The following is a 23,318-nucleotide window of genomic DNA, read 5'->3' as shown; positions in this document are numbered from 1 at the left end:
ATATCCATGCAACTTGTTCAGAAGAATGCTTTTAATCTGAGAATACCATTTATATTTACTTTTTATTGAAAAAGGACAAATGTACTACAGTGGTACCTGCCATGAAAGGACACCCTGAAAGTGTCCCTGTATTGCAGGTGGCCTGTCATGACAGGTATATTTTGGTCAAGATAATAGATAAAGGGACTACAGAAGGTGTTCTTTCTTGGGAGGTGTCCTCTTGTCAAAGGGGCCTCACAGCTGTTCCTTGCTTGCATTTGACCTGGGGAAGGGGCGAGTTAAAAATAGCCAGGGCAGCGGGAATCATTTGGCAACCAACAGCTGCAGCCAGATGCTGTTTAAGCTCGCTTGCTTGTTATACCCAAATGCTTCCGCCCTACACCAGGAGATGGGACTTATCAGTGTATGGCACTGAGCAAGCCTGCCGCTGCTGTGTTATCTCTACTGTGGGGGAAGGCTGGGTGCTAAAAATAGCTCAGCCTGCCTGCAGCTAAAGGGGCAGAAACGAAGCCCTGGGAACAGCCGTGGCTGAACACTGCAGGTACCACGGGAGTTGAGATTCTCCTGAAGCAAAACCAGCACACTACAAGTAAAACTCCCTTTAACATCTGACTAGATATTGCAATGGATTTGAAGCCCAATCCCCTTACCTCACACTCCATGCAGACCCACTCCTTGGGAACGCTGGAGCTGCCCAGACACTTGAGGTGGTAGGTGCGAGGACACAGGTGACAGTAGACTCCGCCCCCCTCCTTGTGGCACACCCAGCAGTAGTAGTCGTTCTGGTCGCCCTGAAAATACACCCCTTCACCTTCAAGGCACAGTCCTTACCAACCAAACTGGCTGACTATCTCAGACCTGGCCAGGCTTCTTCATGGGATAGGGGCATCCCTCCACCTGGACACATACCACAAATCAACATCCTCACTGCTTCCTAAGAACCAACTTTTTTGTGAACTGATTAAAACAATCTAAGTCTTTGCTTAAATTTAGTTAATGACCTGGTTGACCAGCTTACCTTGACGGTTAACGTACCGGGCCAAGCTTTTTGATATATCAAATTTTGATCCGTTTGCGCACAGTCACATTTGTATAGGTTGGCAAGCAAAACAAATGTTGCATCATCCAACTTCCTTTATCACAGAGACGAGCTACAACGAATGGCGTCGTGTTTTTATCACACCAACAATAATTAAATCACAGATTGCAGTTAAGTGTCTGTTAAGAAACCAATTCTTCACAAAATTCCCATTCTGTACAGAAGCACCAAGGCTGTTGATTTTTCACACAAAACAAGAAGGGCAAAGCCCATACGACTCACATGCTTGACCTTGACCTTTACATGACCTTGACCTTCAGCTAAACTTAGCAATGACATCATACACTAAGAACTGCTTTACACATTTTTCCTACCAAAATACATGTGACCTTGACCCAAGGTCAAGGTCATCCAAGGTCATGCAACACAAAGCTGTTAATTCAAGACATAGGAAGTACAATGGTGCTTATTGGTTCTTTCTACCATGAGATATGGTCACTTTTAGTGGTTCACTACCTTATTTTGGTCACATTTCATAAGGGTCAAAGTGACCTTGACCTTGATCATATGTGACCAAATGTGTCTCATGATGAAAGCATAACATGTGCCCCACATAATTTTTAAGTTTGAAACAGTTATCTCCCATAGTTCAGGGTCAAGGTCACTTCAAAATATGTATACAATCCAACTTTGAAGAGCTCCTGTGACCTTGACCTTGAAGCAAGGTAAACCAAACTGGTATCAAAAGATGGGGCTTACTTTGCCCTATATATCATATATAGGTGAGGTATTAAATCTCTAAAACTTCAGAGAAAATGTGAAAAATGTGAAAAATAGCTGTTTTTTAGACAACATTTATGGCCCCTGCGACCTTGAAGCAAGGTCAAGATGCTATGTATGTTTTTTGGGGCCTTGTCATCATACACCATCTTGCCAAATTTGGTACTGATAGACTGAATAGTGTCCAAGAAATATCCAACGTTAAAGTTTTCCGGACGGACGGTGGGGACGGACGGACGGACGACTCGGGTGAGTACATAGACTCACTTTTGCTTCGCATGTGAGTCAAAAAGGGGGAGGGTGGTAGGGGTGTCATAAATTGAGGGTCTTAAGAGGGGGGTTCCACTGTATTCACAATTTTTTGCTTGGCCTTTGGCTTTCATCCAAACTATGCAGGTGAAGATGGCAGACACCTACCTCCTCCTGCCCATCCCCACCGACAATCTTGCGCAGTTTGGGGGGAGGGCCAGCTGGATGTGGCTCGGACGAAGCGCCAGATGTGGCTGCTCGACGCTTCACAACCGACCCATCTGAAATAAAGATTACATTCATTTCAAAGTGATTAGCTCAAAAAACATGCAGAAACTGGGTGGGGGGGGGGGGGGGGAGGATGTCTTCATACCCCTTGACACACAGCTCAACTCAACATCAACAACACACAGAACAAACTGATAACAAATGAATCCTGGTGAATGGTGATACCTTGTCTACTGTCTAACCAAGAAACACAACCAGGGCTCCCCACGGGCACATCTACCAGAGGATCCCAGGATGCAAAAGAAGAGTACATGTGTACCCACATTGCAATACAAAGAAACACAACACGCTGCTTCTTTGACCTTGGCAAAGTTTCCCGGAGACCATCCCTCTCTGACATCAAGTTTCCCTAGAGCATCCCTGGGTCTCAGTTGAAAACTTGGTCATCAACCCTGGGGTCAGAAGGTCAGTGTCCCAGCTGAAAATATCGGTCACTGACCCGGGGTCACAAGGCCAGGATCTTTTTGGTTAAAAGGGCTAGCACACAGCTGTTGCAATGGCTTTGATCTCACTGCACACATCTGAGCAACAAAAGCAATTTCCACTCTGTACTTCCTTTGGCTTGCGTACAGTTCACCCGAAGCACCTTTGTGTGGATTTTTCTCACTTTTTACCTTTAAAGCGGGGGTTGTGTATTTGAAAATGAAGCCCCTTGTAATCCCGAAAATACAGTACAGCAGTCCCTCTCATGGAACGGACACCCTTGGGCCATAGCAAAACTGTCCGTACATTGCAGGTGTCCGGTCACGGTCACTCACACAGAGACACACAAACAACAGGATTGAGTCTATGATAATCATTTCTTGTGGCTACTAAACAATAACAATAAACTCCTAATACTTCTTTAAACGTTCTGTAAAAATGATTTGTATGAAAAGTGTTGAAAAGAAGAGATAAAATAAATCCTCAAGGCAGTGAACACACTCACCATGCACTGACATACGAAAGCAGCCACACAAACACAGCACAGAGGAGCGTGTGCAGATGCTTTGCAAGAATAAGCTTGAAAACCAGTTTGAATAAATAGCAGCAGATAGAGCTGCATGTCATAATCAAGTAATTTAATTTCTTCTTGTTTGGCTTTATTGACTGCATGCCGATCATGTGGCATGGCAGTGACTTTGCACTCTTCAATTGGAAATACACTGTACATAACACAGCTCCCACTCTCCCTCACTAATGCCTACCCCAAGCCGTGACAACTGATGCTTGGAAATTGTGTGGAAGAGTACACCTCTCTATTTCTCTCCAATGCTCTTCCTGCTGACATGCAGTGACACCGGACACCCCACAGAGTTTAGCCAGCTACCCCTCCACCCCTCCCCCCCCTCTTTCTCACTCCCTTCAGCCATGTACTGTTTGGGGCTGTGGCCAGAGAGGTCAGCTGCACTGTTCACTCAGAGCAAAACCAGTTGACTGTGTCGTAACTTTTGACAAAGCAAGACAACTGAAGGGTTCACAGATTAGGTAAACCGACTCACTGGTCAAGGCTGAGGGGAAACAAGAGTATCTTGTCAATGAAAGAGGTTACACACAGACACACGATGCTGAGAACTGTGGCCAGTTTTTCACTCTCTTTCGCTCAGGACCTTCATCGACTGTGGTTTCTGTTGTTTACGTCCAACAGACAAGAATAAAGAGCACAGTGCAGTTTCATGTTGGCATCTTCGCATGTACTCCACTCCTGACCAAAACGATGGGTACACGTGCACTCAAGTTATCAGTGACTGTCATCACGCCATTGCGGCTGTGATCTTTGTACCAAGAGCCGGACTGCTCTGTTATCGATTTTGTTGTGGTGAAAATTTGACGATGGTCTGTCCGTACATTGGAGGTATGACCTGCTGTTGGGACCGAAAATGAGTGTCCGCGTCCTCGTTTTGCAGGTGTCCGTTTAAGGGGGAGCAAATATAGAAGGAAAACACTCCGTGCGGAGCAAATGTGTCCGTACATGTCAGGTGTCCGCTCACGCCGGGGGCCGTACATTGCAGGGACTGCTGTATAGAAATAAGAGGGTGAGTAAAGAGAAGTCAATGCAACGCTTTTTTAAATGTATAAAAAACGCCAGAAACGCAACAACACAGTCACAGATATAAGAAAGAGGGCATGAACAATGAATTCCAAGCCAGAAACGAAACAATACGGTCACAGATACAAGAGAGATAAATCTCCCACCTTTCAGAGCCTTGGCAGCATTGTTGGTGGGGGTGGAGGGTGGTGTGCGAAGGTCGCTCTCCTTCAGAGTGGACGTGCCATTCATGATGAGCGTGCCTGTGGACAGTCGTGTCCGTATCTTGACCCCAGACGCCCCACTAGGTGTGTCTGAAAGAAAACCACAAGCCACAGCTATAAGTATAACCAGCTGAACAGGCTCCAGAGCTGAGGTGCACAAGAAAGTTACCACCCAAACGGGAGCCACCCGCAGTGTTGGATTAGTTGAAACTGAGATGTGTTGTGATTTCAACGAATCAGAACCCGAGGTTTGTTCTCTCCCCATTTGGGTGGCACCCACTTTCGGTTTGTGCATCTCAGCCCAGAACTTGAACATCCTGACTCATTCTCACAGATCCACCCATAACCACAACTATTGCAAGAAATCTTTAACTATAGATTCTGAACATTCAGATTCGTCATTGTTTGCAGGGAGTAGAAAACTGTGGGTGACTATTTTTCTTTGATCTACAGCGGTACCTACAATGTGTGGACCCTCCCATGAGAGGACACCTCTCCCTTAAAAGGACACCTTCTCTTGACCCTTTTGATATTATCACTACCAAAGTATACCTGTCATGAAAGGACACCTGCAATGTACCACACATGCAGGAACATGTCTGTAATTTGTATACTTGTGTTGTTATGCCAGCATTGCACCAGATTAACTAAACTCTCATCAGTGATGTCCATTCTATTGACGACTATGCATCTATCTTATTTTAGCTGCAATAATTGTGGGTATTTGATCTACTCAATCTGAGCTCCGACCTTCATGCTTTTCAGCGACCCCGCTTCGTCTCCTCCCCTCATCCTTCTCTGTGGGTGTGGCTGAAAGGACAAGTTGAAAACAATTATGTCACTGTTACAGTACTTTCGGGGCTATAGTATAAGGCGTAACTTTTCCCCCTCAACTTTGACCCCTGCGCCATATTAACCAGTATCACCTTGTGTGACTAAAGATGAGAGCACGTGTTACGATGTACCCACATCCCTATACAAAGCAACATAACAATCCCCCTGTAGTACTATGCCATGCATGTTTCTAATAATATGACCTTGGCAAAAGTTTCATCTCAGAGAACAAAGTCGCCAGTCTCATAGTTAATAACTCGGTCATTGACCCCAGGTCAGAAGGTTACTGTCTGTAAGCTAGGGCAGTCAGCTGGTCTCATTGACCCGAGGTCACAAGGCTAACCAGCTATTGGAGTACAGTGGCTTTGATCTTGCCGCACATCCAGGAACAAAAATACTTCCACTCCCAATCTGTATTTGGCTTGTGCCAAATATGCTGGAAGCGCCTATTGTGTGGATTTTTCTCATTTTAACCTTAAAAGTGGGAGTTGTGTCGCCTTTTACAACGAAGCGCCTTGTAGTTCCAAATATACAGTTGTTGATCATGAAATTGAGTCAATCACAAAGGTTCTGTCCTTCCTTCCTTCCTTTATTTCAGCACACAGTGACACACCAACATTGCACTCTGCAAGGAAAGCCGGCAGACCGTTGATTTTGGACATGTGTCCTTCTTCTTCTTCTGCGTTCGTGGGCTGAAACTCCCACGTACACTCGTGTTTTTGCACGAGTGGAATTTTACGTGTATGACCGTTTTTACCCCGCCACTTAGGCAGCCATACGCCGTTTTCGGAGGAAGCATGCGGTATGTTCGTGTTTCTATAACCCACCGAACTCTGACATGGTTTACAGGATCTTTTCCGTGCGCACTTGGTCTTGTGCTTGCGTCTACACACAAAGGGGGATAAGCCACTAGCAGGTCTGCACATAAGTTGACCTGGGAGATCGGAAAAATCTCCACACTTAACCCACCAGGCGGCCGCGGCCGGGATTCGAACCCTCGACCTTCCGATTAAGAGGCCGACGTCTTACCACCCCGCCACAGCGCCCGTCGTGGACATGTGTCCAAACTCCAAGTGTTCCAAAACTCTAGAGATCTGTCATTTACACGAGCTAGAAGCTATACAAAATAACAGCCTAAAATCACCTGTACAAAGCCGACTACCTTGTCCATGTTCTGTAAGGAAGTAGTGTAAATGTTGCACGAAAATCTGGACTTTTTATCACCTAATAAGGATTTACTGAAATGTTCAATTTACAAAAATAACTATTTTGTCATCAGCAAAAGAATTTTATACTAAAAGAAGTTTTTTTCAAGACAGCTTTCAATGCTCTGAACAAGGGTATACCTCTTTCTCGAAGCTGTCGCCTCGTTGTTGGCGTCTGGCTCATCTTGATTTTCTGAAAACAAACAATTGCACCTGTGATTAGTTACTGAACATTACAATGCTGAGATTATGAGCAGACAGTGGTGTGCACTACCGTATTCACATCTACCTGGTATTTTTCAACCACCGATTCAGCAATACCCATAATCCCAGGTTAGGAGGCAGAAACTAGGAAATTATGCATGTGATTATATGATCAAATTATAATACATGGGAAGCAGGACAAGTACTGAATTAGCATGCAGTGTTTTGATTATTGCAAAAACAATGCCCATCAGGTACTTTTTTTTTTTAAACCAGCCACTACAGAAACAGCTGTGTGTGCACTGATCTTGACTGCCGTTCAGTTGAAGGCTTGGTGTGTCAATAAGATTCCCATATCGTCATTGTAATAACCCTTCCTCTTTAAAGTCTGAGTCACAAATAAATCTTCCTATTTCGTTGTGAAGATTCACTCAAAGCAATCTTTCATCCTCTCCCTTTGGAATGTCATTTGTTGTGGTTGATTGTAAAAGCCATATATATTTATCAGTCTGTATGTTCTACATCTGACGCTTTCTTTCTTTCTTTATTTGGTGTTTAACGTCGTTTTCAACCACGAAGGTTATATCGCGACGGGGAAAGGGGATGGGATAGAGCCACTTGTCAATTGTTTCTTGTTCACAAAAGCACTTTCCTTTCTTTCTTTATTTGGTGTTTAACGTCGTTTTCAACCACGAAGGTTATATCGCGACAGGGAAAGGGGGGAGATGGCATAGAGCCACTTGTCAATTGTTTCTTGTTCACAAAAGCACTAATCAAAAAATTGCTCCAGGGGCTTGCAACGTAGTACAATATATGACCTTACTGGGAGAATGCAAGTTTCCAGTACAAAGGACTTAACATTTCTTACATACTGCTTGACTAAAATCTTTGCAAACATTGACTATATTCTATACAAGAAACACTTAACAAGGGTAAAAGGAGAAACAGAATCCGTTAGTCGCTTCTTACGACATGCTGGGGAGCATCGGGTAAATTCTTCCCCCTAACCCGCGGGGGGTACATCTGACGCTTACATTTGTAAATAATTGTAGCCGTTTGTACATGTATGCATTGACCTTTTCTTATTTCTCTTCAAACCATGTTGAGTGGGCAAGCTTTGTGCACAGCTATATTTGCTACACTCTGGGCTGGGGTGCATGAACCGAGAGTGGGTGCCACCCAAACGGGAAAGAACAAACCGCGGGGTCTAATTCGTTGAAATCACAACAAAACTCAATTTCAACCAATCCAACACTGCGGGTGGTTCTCACCCGGTTGGTAACTTTCTGGTGCACCCCGGCCCTGGTCTCTTCTGTCAGTTTCAAGGTTGCTCAACTTGCTGAGCTAGACTAATGATAGAAAGGTTTGAGTATCTTTTGATGATTCTTCCAGTTCAACATTATTTTTCAGGCCAACCAGTAACTTGCTATTAGTATTAATGTTGATTACATACATTGGGCTGTACATAATCATATTTAATCTAATTGATAGTGAAGGTCTTAGAGTTAGAGAACCTCTGAAAGTCCGCATTACATCGAAATGAGCACTCCGAAGATTATGTGTGGGTGAGGAATGTGCCTCCTGATAGCGAGAATATATGCAGTTCCATTTCCAGCTCTTATATTAATTCCGACCCGCTAAAGTTCCACTGAGGGAGTCTAACGACCGACTATACATCTGTGGGGAGCCCTGATACAAATCAACCATTCCTATCTCCGGCATGTTCACAGATATTCACAACAAACTTCACAATGTTGTTTCGTCACAATACCCTCAAAATAACCATATTTTGTGCTCCCAGTGAACAGAATAACAGTTTCAAGGAAAATGTCCACACTGAATTTATTTCACAAATCATGAGCATTTAGGTTTCTGTTAGTGAAACTAAAAGTATAGCTTTGTGACCAACAAACTTGTGAAATAGAAAGTAGGCTATCACTTTTAACTTCCAAGAACACATGCAGAACCTTTGCCCCTGCCTGCATGCTTTAAATGTTTCATTGACACACTCTTGGTGCCTCCACTCAAATGAATGCACAGTCATCAAGTAATCAACTGCACCTGTTGATAAAAACTCTGCCATAAAGCACTCTCTGAAAACTCACACACCCCACCCTGTTACCATGTGCCACTCAAAACGATCCACACATACCACAGCAGTCTAAACTCTGGAGCCTGAACACAACATGTCTGACCACCACTCTCTCAAGCTGGCGGGCTGCCTCTCTCTGTGTGTCTGCTGGCAAGGTGAAGGCCGTCTGTGTGATGCATACAACACACCACTCAGTCGCGGCAGTAAGAGGAGGGGGGGGGGGGGGGGGGCTGCTGAGAAGACAAAGGGGGGAATGCATGAAAAAGAGGGTGTCTCGTTTCCTGCCCGGCTTTCACGGACCCCAGCCAAGTGAACTCTGATTGGCCCCAACGCAGATAAAGGCTGAGTGTGGCGCTTATGCCTAGGGTAAAGCGTGTCACCGGTTAAGCCCCGCCCACTGTGAGGCGCTGTCAGGGATATTGTTGAAATGGGACCCAAACAAAGCTTGCAACTGTGGCCTTCAAAATTGAGTGGATACAATGCCATGTCTGTTGTGAACACACATACTGACTTCCTGTAAAAATTAACCTGTTTCAGATTGAAAAAAAAACCCACTCTCATAAACTGATGAAACTGGTTGACCATGTCAAATAGGTCTGAAACAGCAAAAAATTAACTGTCACCATTCCTCAACCTCTCAAAGGTTGCTTAATTACCAGAAGCTATCAAAGACTAAATACTCTGGGCATGGTTAAAGAAAAGATCTGTCTGTCTCTCTCTTTTTCTGTCTGTCTGTCTGTCTCTCTCACACACAGACAGACAGACAGACAGACACATACGCTTATCCAGTCCTACTTTACCAAAGATGAGCATACAACTGAAGATCAAGTTTGCCGCATCGCTGAAGCCAGGTGTCTTCCATTTCCTTCTTTAGTTGGTAACGTAATTGAGTATATATATATCATTTATATGTTCTATTTTTTGTTAGCTTTGTTTTTTAAAAATCACAATATGATGTAATGTACCTGTTTAAGAATAACAACAAATGACCTCAGAATCTTTTGCACAATAATAAATTCACTGTACATAAATTCCATAAACAAGTTGACACTAATATTATATTTGATGAACACATCAAATAATCTGATGTGCTATCAATTCAGCCAAAATAACATCTTTCTAAATACAGATATAAAACTGTCTTGATCAAGTCGACAAATCAAAACAAGTCGCGTAAGGCAAAAATACAACATTTAGTCAAGCTCAGTCGAACTCACAGAATGAAACTGAACGCACTGCATTTTTTCACAATGACCGTAGTCCGCCGCTTGTGCAAAACGGAGTGAAACTGACTGTAGTGTACCTCTCTTCGTTTTAACTTTCTGAGCGTGTTTTTAATCCGAACATATGGATTACAATTTTTTTTTTTAAAGAAGGGTGTGCGCCTTATGCGCTGTAGCGCCTTGTAACCCGGAAAATACGGTAATTGACTTTCATACAAGGAGTTAAGAATTGCTAATTTTTTACGAATTCATTTCAGTCTGACAAGCGTGGCCCTCAATCAGGCTCACATCAGGCCGGGTAGCTCAGTTGGTAGAGCACTGTACTTGTGATCCTAAGGTCGCAGGTTCGAATCCTGGCAGGGACGGACACGGGTCAACTTTATGTGCAGACTCAGAGACGGTATCCATGTCCCACCCCCGTGTCACCACAGTGGCACGTAAAAGACCTCGGTCATTCTGCCATAAGTGCAGGTGGCTGATTACACCTAAACACGCAGACACCTGGGTAGCGCGACTCAGTTGCTGCTAGCTTTCCACTGGGAGGAAGCGATCCGAACTTCCCAGCATTGGGATAATAGAAAATATAAAAACAAATAAAATCAGGTCCCGCACGTGAACAAATTACATCAAAAGCCTACATGGAAGTCAATTAGTCTCAGCGAGATGCAGAATTCTGTCTTTTTGGGGTACTTGTTGCGTAGAGTTAGAGCATATGCAGCAATGCTGTGACTCATGCACTGCACCAAAATAAAACAACAGAAACTCAGGACAGATAACCCTTGCAGGGCCTCAGATGAATGGCAACAGATTCAGTCCACCTGTCTAACTGCTAGGAAAACATGTTGCTATTGCCCATGTCAAGGTCACACATCTAAAGAAAGACTAGCGAGGTATATCAACACAAACTTGAGTTAAGACACTTTCAGAATTAATAACAAGAACCTGAGCAGTTACATAATGTTACCATACTTCTGCAAAACTGTGACATTGACAGCATTGTAAGCCAGCTTATCTTTCTGAGCAGTACTTAGCCCTCTTAGTATGACCCATAATCTGAATAACACAATAAGTTCATCCATGTATTTTTAGGTCACAGTCAAACTATTTTTTTATTTTCAAGATTGTAGCACAGTGACTATTTGATTTATTAGCCAACTGCTATACATGTTGTCAACCACTCTGGTCCTATGATAATTAAATGCGTTTGCTAGATTACAAGATCCTGGATTTAACGATTTTTATCTGCTTCCACAAATGTGTATCAATTAAGACTAAATAAAATATGACGACGAATGGAATCGGGACTCCTGACACAGGAGAGTTGCAAAGACCACCGCTTGTGGATTTAAATCCATTTAATTACTCAGCATAGTTAGAAAGCACTTTCCAGAAAATCATTATATTTACAGGGGTATCTAAATTTCAGCACAGCGAATGTTCCTTGAACTTTTTACGGTCTAATACGCCAGAAAAATGCTCAAAATTGCTCCTTAGATAATAGGCCATTTAACTTTTAATGCCTTGATGCAAAGTCCTGACTTTGTAAAAGATTTGCCTCACCATCTCAGATATGGCCAGGCTTTTCACCTAATGTCAATAAGAAGCTACCAGTAGATTTTGAAAAGTCCCCCCCCCCCCCCCCCCCAAAAAAAAAAAATGTGGCTATTCTGTTCAATATTTGTGTAGCTTTATCGTTCATGTACACAGGATTCTTTCTTTATTTGGTGTTTAACGTCGTTTTCAACCACGAAGGTTATATCGCGACGGGGGAAGGGGGGAGGTGGGATAGAGCCACTTGTCAATTGTTTCTTGTTCACAAAAGCACTAATCAAAAAATTGCTCCAGGGGCTTGCAACATAGTACAATATATTACCTTACTGGGAGAATCAAAAATTTTAGTAATAAATTTTGATTTGATTAATATACTTACCCAACTCACATATAGCAATTAACCCATAGTTCAGTGCTGATACCGCTGTACGCGTCCCCTTGGTAACAAGGAAGACGCCTCTAAAAAAGAGTGACCGAGACCCGTAAGGGTGTCTAGGCCAGCCCGAAAGCGAGGCTGCCTTCCATATGCGAGCGCATATGCCACCAACTTGTCATTCCACACGAAGCCCAACTCACTTCTTTTTCAGACCCAAATACCCCCCACAGCGGGGAGGCGGGAGGGAATAAACGATGTGAGTTGGGTAAGTATATTAATCAAATGAAAATTTATTACTAAAATTTTTGATTAAATTACATATCTTACCCAACTCACATATAGCAGATTGCTACTATAGGAGGAGGGTAATCACCAACTTAAGACCGCAGAACCTACCCTGCAGCCACAAGAGCCGGCAAAGCCGAATTGCCATCTTGCCGCCTTGCAGCAACGTCTCTCAAGTAGAAATTGAAGAAAACATCTTCAGATTTCCCATAAGCCTCCGCAAGGACCTCTGAAAGGCGCCCTGAGCGAAGCACAGACAAACAAGGCGTCCAAGCTCTAGCTTCATGAGTCCTGGCTGTTGTGAGCGGAAACACCGCTCTGACATCGCCTGACTGGCTCTGCCACCATGCGTAGGCTTGCTTAATGGTCATTGACAACCACTTAGTCAAGGTAACCTTCGAGATATCCTTCCCACACACCGTGTTGAGGGATATGAACAATAACTTTGAGTTTCTGAGCGAATCAGTGAAGACCTAGACAGCTAGGTAGCTGCCTAAAGCCCTGACAGGGCAATTTGACAGATTAGGGTCTCCAGGAGCGAGTATATCGCTCAAGGGGCGAATACAAATGCGAGAAGAAGATTGTTCAGACTTTTGGTTTCTAGCGAGAAAATTAGGCCTGAATCTCAAGGAGTAGGAGCCATCCCTCTCCAGAGAAATATCTTTAGCGAGACCGGACAGAGAGAGCACTTCGCTACCGCGCCCAAAATAATGCAACAGTCCCTCCAGGTAAGATTGACTTCAAAAAGTCATTACCTCTAACAAAGTTGATAGATATTCTTTCTATCTTTAACCGATGTTTAACGTAGTTTCTAACCGTTCAAGGTTAAAAAGCGACGGATTTGATAGATAAGAAAACGAGCCTTTAGATTCAATGATCTGAAAAGATTTGTGCGAGTCGGAAAAAACCTCCGAAACTTGAAAAGTTCAATTGGCTAAATATGGCTCTAGAGGAGCCAGATTATTGCTAAAAAGTTTGAATTGTGAATCGAAGCTGGTTTCTCCAGTTTCTGCTTATTTGCCAGAGATTTTGAAAGAAACCTAAGTGCCATAGATCAGTCTTTCTCCAAAAAACTGTCTATAGCAAACCTAGCCAGAAAATACACTTACTCCCGCTTCTCACAGAAGCTACTAGAGTAACCATGGCCGCTTTCCGTGATGATCAGCAAGGCTAGTTTTGTTAAAAGCCAAAGAATCCAATCTCAATAGCTCCAAAACTAGAAGCAAAGCCCAAGAAAGGACTGGGGCCTAAAGCAGGCTCTCTTAAACGTGCTGGTTAAAAAGCCACCACGAGAAAATTTGCACTGAGCTGTTTCAGTGTAACTGATACCACATAATGTCTAAACACAAAACGTGGGAGAAGAATCGGAAAGCCAGAAAAGGTGGATCGCCACCTGCATTGAACAAAGAGAGGAGGAGTTCTTTCCGTTAACAAATACGCCCTTTGTTCCAAGCCAGTCACCGTGACAAGAAAACGAAGGAGCTAAACCCCTATAAGAACTCTGAGCTAAGTCCAGAGTTGAGGCAAAAAGCCCCTGAGCATCTCGAAAATACCCTTACAGTAGACACCCCTGTGATTCAAGTGTGAGAAAAAACGGTGCCCTCTTGCCAGCCTTACGAGGTCTGGCAACCAAGATTGAACGGGCCCATACTGAGAGACCGGCGGGCCGCTCAAAGTCAAGTCAAAAGTATTGACCTTCCATGCTCTAGGATCCAGAAACAAGGAGCTAAACCTAAGCAAAAGGCGATAGTACCAAAAGGCAAAAGCTTCTATCGGCGGCTTCTCTCATTCACCCAAAGAAGCAAAAGCGCGTGGTGAGATAGAGTCCACTCCGAGTGGGCATTCAAGACAGACAGACTTAGCGAGTCCGTTATGTCCTTGAGCCTCCCATGAAGGTACTTTACAGCTACAAAGAACTCGTAATGGTAAAACCACAACAGAACCTATCATGATCCATGCGGAAACGATAGGGAGTGAGAAACCCCCTTTTCCTTGATGAGAAAAGCACCACTGTGGTGTCGTCTGTTTGAAACAACACACGTTCCAGCCCCTTTAATCGATTGCTTAACGCCCAGCCGACCAGAAAGGGCCATAACAAAGCTGAGCTGCCTTGAACATCTAATGTGTTCCAGCCCTGCACTCCAAGACTCACCTGAAGCAAAGGACTTCAATAAAGAGCCGCTTACACAATCTCCTCAAAGAGATAAAAAATGGCCAAACAATCGATTGACTTTAAAAATAAATCAGAACTCTGAAGCTCTGACATCAACAAAAAACAGCCACTTCCGATCTAATTTGTGAATCAAAAAGCGGAAGTAACCAACCAACGATCCCTGTAAGATACCCAAAAGGGAGGCACCAGTGAATCCCTCCAAAAACAGAAAGGCCTAATCCCCCTTAGCCATAGTGGAAAACACAAAGGCGAAAAGGAGAGTGATGCCAAGCACTAACTTTCATTAGACATAACTGTCGGAAGTGCAAGAGAAAGCGTGCTTTGTGTGCCCAGCAACACCCACCGCAACCTGCCCCAGGGCAGGAGCGGTGGATATTTGACACAGCCATGCCGCGAAAGCGAGGGTATGGAGACAAAAGGTAAAGTCAAGAAAGGCGAGCCTGAAGCTTTTCTTTGAAAATGAGCAAAAGCCAAAGCCTGCCGGCGCTTTCCTTTTGCAGTGAGCTTCCCTTTGTTAGGGAAGAATCCGCGTACATAGACGCGGACTCGCAAAGAGAACCTTCAAGCAAAGAAGAAAAGAAAGTCTCAACAAAAGAACAATACTTTGAGAAAGAGACAGGCGAACAGCGAAGCTACATATTACGTATCCGAGTCCTGTCGGAACACCAAGATATCCAGATAGGACGTAACCGCACAAGAGAGAGAACAAAAGCAAGTCTTGTTCAAAGGCGATATTCGTAAAGAAAGTGCGGACACAATCTACCACAGCCAGGAGATCCTTGTCCTAACAAACGGACAGTTTCTCCTTGCTATCACATCCAGATGGATGTTCGCCAACCCCGGGGAACCCGGGGGCGGTTCCGTATAAAGAACAAAAGAAAAACTAAGTTCTCAGGCTTGGAGTTAACCGAAGCTTACGGATAGCGCTCAGCGAGTGACGCGCTACTTGCACAGGTTACGCAAGCTAAGACACCACCGCCTCCGGTGCTTAGCCGAGCGTTGCCTACAAAAAGAGTGGTGACAAAGGAGATTCAAAATTGAAACCCTCCGCAAGTCCACGACCCCGACAGAGGATCTAAAAACATAACCTTCAAAGATCTTCCTTAGAAGGCTCAACTCAGCTGAAAATGACACAAACAGTATGAGATATCAACGAAGGCCGAAGTGGGGCAAAAACATCGTTTGGGATAGATCCCAAAAAAGATGGAGGAGAAACGGCAGATGACGATGCTACCGCTAACCCTCCAGGGAAATAGCGTGTAGTAACTTCTGCTGTCAGCGACAACAAAGATCGCAGCTACGCTGAAATCCTTCTCATAATGTTCGGTAGTATCCTAACGATCATCGAAAGGATGAGAACCAGAAACCAATCCCGATGAGGCCACACTTGCCAAAAACCGGGAAAGGATTGGAAAAATTCCCAAAAACCGGAACTCCGTGAACGGATCCCCCATCCACCTGCCAGCTAACAACTGGAAGAGGAAAAGGATGCAGCCTGTATAGCAGCAGAGGAAACGCAAAAGCGGACCCTGAAGCCGAAGGCTGATGAGTGCCGACTACCAACACCAAAGTGTTAACGGTAGAAGGCTATACCATCTTGAAACCGGAACACACGGCCGCAAAAGCGGGAGTGAAACCAGCCGTGGATTGGTAAGCAACAGAACCGACCGGATGCATAGAAAAGCACCGAAAGATCCTGTTGTATCTTGAAGCCACCCCAGCTGCCAAAGCCACCGCATCTGACAGCCTTCGCCGCAAAAGAATCCAGTACCTTTAGCCTGATAGGCGGCACCATCATCCAGGTAGCCGTCGTGCTCTACCGTGCACTCCGGAAGCTGGTCACCGTACTGACTAACAGAGTCAAGCCCGGAACCAGCCCTACTACCACCAACTTCCTGCCCCCTGGGCGGAAGCAGAAGCCTTTCAACCTGGCCACTGTCTACTGACGTGGCGGGAAGCATAGGAACTTCTGTTCGCTTGTCAGGGCTCCTAGCACCCACTGACGAACCGACTAAGCGGCGGATGTCAGCAGATGGGTTGGAACTTTCGCCTGGGCTTTCACCAGAGGCTACTTTCTCAAGACAACGCTCTACACTTTCGCTGGAGAACCCAGCTACTCGTGTAGTCCACATACCTTGTGCGTAAGACGGAACACCGGAAGGTGAACCACCAGACGCCGGAAACCGTGAGCTCCCATCCTGAGAGGCAGCATGTATCCGCCCTCGAAACAGTAGCAGAAGGGGACGAACGAACCCTGGCCAGCGACGAAGCATCCGCAACCCCGGCCGGAAGTGCACGTAGCTCTGCCTTTGTTGACGACATTCCGGCCGCCAAAGCAGACACCTGTGAGCTTAAAGACAAAAGCAAAGAGGCCACGTCTGCGGACGCAAGCCCAGTAACTACAGGCGAGGCATCCCCTACACATGCTTATCACCAAGCACGGACTTATTCGTAGGCTTAGCCAACAAACTGGAAGTTCCGGGCAAGCAAACAACAACATCAATACATTTCTTAGATTCCGTATCCAACAGAGACACGGACGCTTGTCCGGGCGCTTTAGATTTACTAGACCTTTTAGGAGAGGGCAAAGCAGCTACCTGCTTAGGCGTTGACCTCTTCCCGTTCGCATTGTCGGCCATGACAAAAACAACTCACAAACAAATTTTGAGAAAATTTTTGCAAGTCCAAAACGAAGCCAACAATGCCGCCAAAATCAAGGTAAAACATGGAAAGATCTCACCTCAACAACAATGCGAAGTCCGGAGACAAGAAGAAACCAAGAGGAACACAAACCCGGTCGGGAAGACCGAGAAAGTAGGCTGCAAACAGCCGGAGCGTACAACATGCGACCAGTTCAACTGAGCGCTGAGAGTAGAAATGACAAGTTGGTGGCATATGCGCGCGCATATGGAAGGCAGCCTCGCTTTCGGGCTGGCCTAGACACCCTTACGGGTCTCGGTCACTCTTTTTTAGAGGCGTCTTCCTTGTTACCAAGGGGACGCGTACAGCGGTATCAGCACTGAACTATGGGTTAATTGCTATATGTGAGTTGGGTAAGATATGTAATTTAATGCAAGTTTCCAGTACAAAGGACTTAACATTTCTTACATACTGCTTGACTAAAATCTTTACAAACATTGACTATATTCTATACAAGAAACACTTAACAAGGGTAAAAGGAGAAACAGAATCCGTTAGTCGCCTCTTACGACATGCTGGGGAGCATCGGGTAAATTCTTCCTCCTAACCCGCGGGGGGGGGGGGGGGGGGGGGGGATTTTTTACTTACTTCCGATTAAAACTGTATAGTTGCATTCTATGTCTTATATTTTCAAATGATTTAAATGAAACACCCAAAGCGGCGACTTTGCTGGTATCGATATTTTGAAGAAACAAAAATACGTCATCACTACATAAATACGAACAACGTGACGTCATTTTAATTGACGTCAAAATCTGTATGATTACCTTACCTTTCCAATGATATGCCGTTAAAGAATGTCAGATAAGCGGTTCAACTTCTATGCCCGCTTAATGAACCCAACCCTCTAAACGGGAATAGTAAGCACAAAGAAGGAAAATACGCACACAAAACCACGTTTTTCTCAAAAGCGGTATAACGAAAAGCCCCAAGACTCTAGATTTAGAATACTATCGTTAACATCTGTCAAAAAAGTGTGGTAGCAACCCCAACCCCGTCGGGTTGACCCAAGTGGTCACTGGCCGACAGACTATATTACCTTACTGGGAGAATGCAAGTTTCCAGTCTTACATACTGCTTGACTAAAAATCTTTACAAAACTTGACTATATTCTATGAGGGGGGCCATGCTTTACCACGTGCACCGGGAATGGGCTTTTTGGACGTAACGTGCATGGGAATGGGGAAATTCTCGTAGCGTGCACCGTGCACAGAGGTCCGGCGTGCACCGTGCATGGAGCTTTTTCGTAACGTGCACCGTGGATCACCGTGCATGGCACTTTTGGCCTCAACGTGCACGTCCACAGACCCCCCCCCCCCCTCTTCTAAACAAGAAACACTTAACAAGGGTAAAAGAAGAAACAGAATCCGTTAGTCGCCTCTTACGACATGCTGGGGAGCATCGGGTAAATTCTTCCCCCTAACCCGCGGGGGGGAGAATAATAATCATCAGCCAAAGATCAAAGTCTCATCTAATTCTAAATCTAATTTACATGCAAGGAATTTTGGGAGAGCAATGATGGGGCTGAACAAAAACCAGCTGCATAAATAGATGTGTCATTTAGATGGTGTAAGAATAACCAAGAAGTTTTGTGACTGGCACAGGCTGTGCTGGAAAGGTTTGATACAGTCGAACCTGTCTAAAGAGCCCACCCAAGGGACTGAGCTAAAGTGATCTCTTTTGACAGGTGGTCTTTATGGACAGGTTCGCCATTTGGCAAACACCCAACTTCCTAAATACATATGGAACGTATGTTGATTAATTAAGAACGCGAACACTGAAGCAGGAAAAGTGTTCTTTATTAAGCATATCTGACTATCGTCGTGTGCACAAGTTTGTTTTCTTTTTTTCTTTAACGTTTTTTGTCTTATCCTTCAGGCAGGTATTGGCTTGGTTTTGATGTCAGCGCAGTTAAAAGATGTTCGACATCCTCTCATTATTCATCTGAACAATTGCTGTTTATTGGGGATGGGCAGTGCGGCTGTATTGAATCAAGAGTTCTGGTTGCAAACAATGGAACAAGCTTGCTTCATCGCCTCCGTCGTCTACCACCCACTTAGTCATGGTTGTTGCTTCACTGCTTTCTTTTTCAGCCATGCGGAGGAAGGATAGGAACAACCAGTCTCTTATCATATTCAAAGAGAACTGCCAGTTTCTCGTCACAGGCAAGTGATCTGATAGCAGTTAGCGGTTTAGATGTCCGGGGGCTTGCATATCACTGAAGAAAAATGTGTTGCGAGGATGTTTTCTTTAGGAAGATGAGGTGGGCAGAGGGAGGGGGTCGGGCAGAGGGAGGGGGTGTGACTGTCAAGTCCTCATGAGATCAGTCAGACAATAAAATTGCCATGGCCCATACTTGACCTTATGTTCACCTGCACAAAAAAGCAGAGGTGGATAGGATTGTTCTGCCATGTAATGTGAAGTGGGTTTGTTACCACAGGTAGAAAAGACGCCAGGCGGTCTTCCACGACAGGTAGGCCCGGGTAGCTCAGGTGGTAGAGCACTGGACTTGTGATCGAAAGGTCGCTGGTTCGAATCCGGGCCGGGACGAACACGGGTCAACTTTATGTGCAGACCCAGAGACGGTATCCATCTCCCACCCCCGTGTCACCACAATGGCACGTTAAAGATCTTGGTCATTCTACCATAAGCGCAGATGGCTGATACCACCTAAACACGCATACATCAAAAGCCGTGAGGGCGTAAAAACTCGAATCGTATAAACCAATTCATGTCCAATATAGGCAATTAAGACCTGACGGACAATAAGCCCGTTAAAATTTACTTTTTTTCCACGACAGGTTGAAACTATTACTTGGGACCGAAACCCGAGTGGTCTTTGGTCTCGACGGCAGTCTTACCTTTTCAAACAGCTGTAGAGAAGGCACCAATGACCAGGAGGAGCTGCATTGGTAGAGGTATCAAAGGCTTCAGCAGATCGTCAGTAGAGAATCACTTAAAACTTTCTTGAAATGCTTTTTTATTTGTTCTGAAAAGAAGAAACAAGTTATGTAGTGGAGCCAAAACTGCACCGACGACCACCCCTCAATAACCACCACCAGCAAGCCACAATCACCCTGGTAAGTTAAAAAAACAAACTATTTTTGGGACTATAAGGCGCTTTGTTATATTGGGCGCAACCCCCACTTTTGAGGTAAAATTGGCAAAAAACATCACATTAGGCGCTTCGCACATCAAAGGAAGTGATAGCAATCAACTGCTAGTGTGTGATAGGGTTTATGTCCGTCTGTAGATGTTATTTTTTTCTGTTAGTCCTGTGTTGACAACTCTTCGACAAGCACTTAAAACTGTACCCAGGGGATACGCGCGATATAAGCTTCTTATTGATTGATTGATTGATATTTAGTACCACCTTAGGTCAGTCCCTGGGGAGGTTGTAAACAAGTTTTGCTGTAGTGATAATATCACCTGAGCTGAGTTCAGGTTTGTCTTCACCCTATATTCCCTTTACCTCTTATACCTCAACAGGCCTCCCCAAATGTAATAAGTTGTATCTATCATCTATTGATTATACTTGCCATACCTACACCAGAAGTTGTAATGATTTATTTATTGAATCCAAAAAAAGTTCTGCAGGCATGGGAATTGAAAAAAGTAAAAAAGGCTGAAAATGTGTAAGTAATGGCAAAGTCGACGGCGCGAAGCGCCTAGCCCTGCTAGGGGAGTTCGGGGGCATGTCCCCCCGGATTTTTTTTATCCAAAGAACCCAATTGGTGCAATTTGGTGTCATCTAAACTCCAAGTTTGCCATTAAATTTAGTTTTTAGAACCATTTTTGCCTCCCCCATTTATTTTTCCGGCTGACACTTTTGCTTTTTCGGCGGAACAAAAAATAAATTCGGCGGAAATTTGTCTTTCGGCGGACAATTCCCATGCCTGGTTCTGCTAATGTAAAGAAATTTGTCAAGTAAAAGGCATTAATAAGCCTATCTGGAGTTCTAGTTTACAAGGTTTTTGCTAGTCCCAAGCCCAGGGGAGTTATGTATGAGTGGCGTCGAAACGTTTAGGCAGCATGTATACAGCGAGTGACGCCTACCACGAGGTATAGGGTATGCACGAGTGGCAACTACACGCATGTACCGCCGACACTGGCGACTAAATTTAGACGTGCTCCGGAGGTCGTCTAAATGGTTCACACGCCGACTTCAGCGAACAAAATGGCCATTTTCAAGGTTTTTCACCATCAAAGTCGACGAGTTTTACGCCGTAATCGTTGTTTTTTAAACAGAACCCAATCGTTGGAAGTGCTGGACAAAAAAGAGAAATTTTTGCGAGCTTCATTTCCCTTGTCATATTATTTTGGAACCGACGCCGATAAGATTAGCAAAGACATCTTATACTGTTCAAAAAAAGAAACGCATAGCTTGTAATATTTGGTTAATTTAGTTATATGGCTACAAGGATATCCACCAAACTGCAGAAAATGTTTATCTGGTCGTCGACCTTTCGTCCATTGCCACAAGTGAGCTCTGCACGTGACGCATGCGTTATCAGTGGCTACAATGTCAAAATTGCTCATTTGGCATGACCACTCGTCATGCTTCAGTGTAATCTCGTGAAACTCGGGGAATATTGAGCTCTCACCATGTCTTCCAAAACCCATAAAAGCGGATTGTTCGCCACAAAGAAATCAGACGACAATTCAGCGACGAAAGATGGCACGATTGAGCAGAGAAGACCGCCAAATTGCATTGGGTCGTTTACAAGCAGGCCAAAGTCAAAGTGCAATCACCAGGCACTTCCACGTGTCCCAGAGCACCATCAGTAGACTGTGGGTCAGGTTTCAAGCCACTGGCTCCGTTGCTGACTTGCCACGAGCGGGAAGACCAAGGGCGACAACTGCTGCTCACGACCGCTTCATACGGCTCCGCCACCTCCGGAATCGTTTCCTGTCGGCCTCATCTTCTGTCCAGGCTCTCCCCGGGCCACACCGATTATCGGACCAGACCGTGCGGAACCGCCTGCATGAAGCTGGTTTGAGAGCTCGCAGACCTCACAGAGGAGCTGTCCTCACCCGCCGCCATCGCCAGAACCGAGTGCAGTGGGGCAACCAGCACCTTCGCTGGACCGTCCGGAATCACTGGAGACACGTGTGGTTCAGCGACGAGTCCTACTTCCTGCTCCGGCGACATGATGGTCGGAGGAGGGTCTACCGGAGAGTAAACGAACGTTACGCGCCCAACTGTGTGGATGAGGCACCCGTTCATGGTGGTGGAGGCGTCATGGTGTGGGGGGCGATCAATACCGCTGGAAGGAGCACCCTGGTGCACGTCCAAGGGCGCATAACTGCCCAGCGATACGTGGAGGAAATTCTGCGCCCACACGCCCTTCCTCTTCTGTCTGACCAGGATGCCATATTCCAGCAGGACAACGCTCGCCCGCACACAGCACGACTCACCACCCAGTTCCTCACCGACCACCATGTCCAGGTGCTTCCCTGGCCATCCATGTCGCCAGACATGAACCCGATAGAACACCTCTGGGATGAATTGGACAGACGTGTGCGCAGGCGAGAAGAAGCGCCGGCAAATCACCGCGATCTATTGCAGGCACTTCAGGAGGAGTGGGACACCATCCCACAGCAAGATATCCGGCATCTGATCCAGTCCATGCCCAGAAGGTGCCGGGCAGTTGTTGCTGCTCATGGCAGTCACACCCCCTACTGACTTGACAGCCTCGGCACCCAATCGTATTGATTGACTGATTGATTTGAAGATGCAAATGAACTGTGTGTGCATTCAACTGTGTCCATACCAAATTTCAAACAAATAATCTAAATATTGGATTTTCTGTTAATTTTTTCGAAAAATAAAACAAATTTGGCAAGTAGCAACTATGCGTTTCTTTTTTTGAACAGTATAGATTCGTTTCAGCGCAAAGTAGCACTGACCCATGTTTCACTGGTGCCGTTTTTGACTTTCAGCGTTTACGCAACAGGCACCCTCTTGCTCGTTTCATCTTTTGCGCTTCCATTTCTCCATGCTCTCCGTCTCTGAATAGTCTAACTCGCCGCGCGAGGAAGCTGGATGATGTTGTCAAATGACCCTAGCGCATGCGCAAAGGAAGG

At 45.2% G+C, this 23,318-nt stretch overlaps 1 protein-coding gene across 2 annotated transcripts in view; it reads right to left on the bottom strand.

Annotated features, from left to right (window-relative positions):
* The window catches only part of LOC138979869 (pneumococcal serine-rich repeat protein-like), a 72,046-nt gene that overhangs the window by 47,273 nt on the left and 1,455 nt on the right, over positions 1-23,318 (bottom strand). Inside the window, exons 2-7 of one of the 2 annotated variants that reach the window (XM_070352625.1) lie at positions 20,093-20,220; positions 6,769-6,820; positions 5,339-5,398; positions 4,532-4,678; positions 2,237-2,349; positions 651-791 (exon numbers count right to left, since the gene is read on the bottom strand). In XM_070352625.1, coding sequence (XP_070208726.1) covers positions 651-791; positions 2,237-2,349; positions 4,532-4,678; positions 5,339-5,398; positions 6,769-6,811 — 504 coding nt within the window. In that variant the 5' untranslated portion in view covers positions 6,812-6,820; positions 20,093-20,220. Of the gene's footprint in view, positions 1-650; positions 792-2,236; positions 2,350-4,531; positions 4,679-5,338; positions 5,399-6,768; positions 6,821-8,983; positions 9,134-20,092; positions 20,221-23,318 lie in introns of those variants that run through there. The other variant, XM_070352624.1, reaches the window with a different exon arrangement.

This window comes from Littorina saxatilis, linkage group LG11, assembly GCF_037325665.1.
Source record: "Littorina saxatilis isolate snail1 linkage group LG11, US_GU_Lsax_2.0, whole genome shotgun sequence".
Lineage (NCBI taxonomy): Eukaryota > Metazoa > Mollusca > Gastropoda > Littorinimorpha > Littorinidae > Littorina > Littorina saxatilis.
This window is presented reverse-complemented; position numbering and strand designations above follow the sequence as displayed.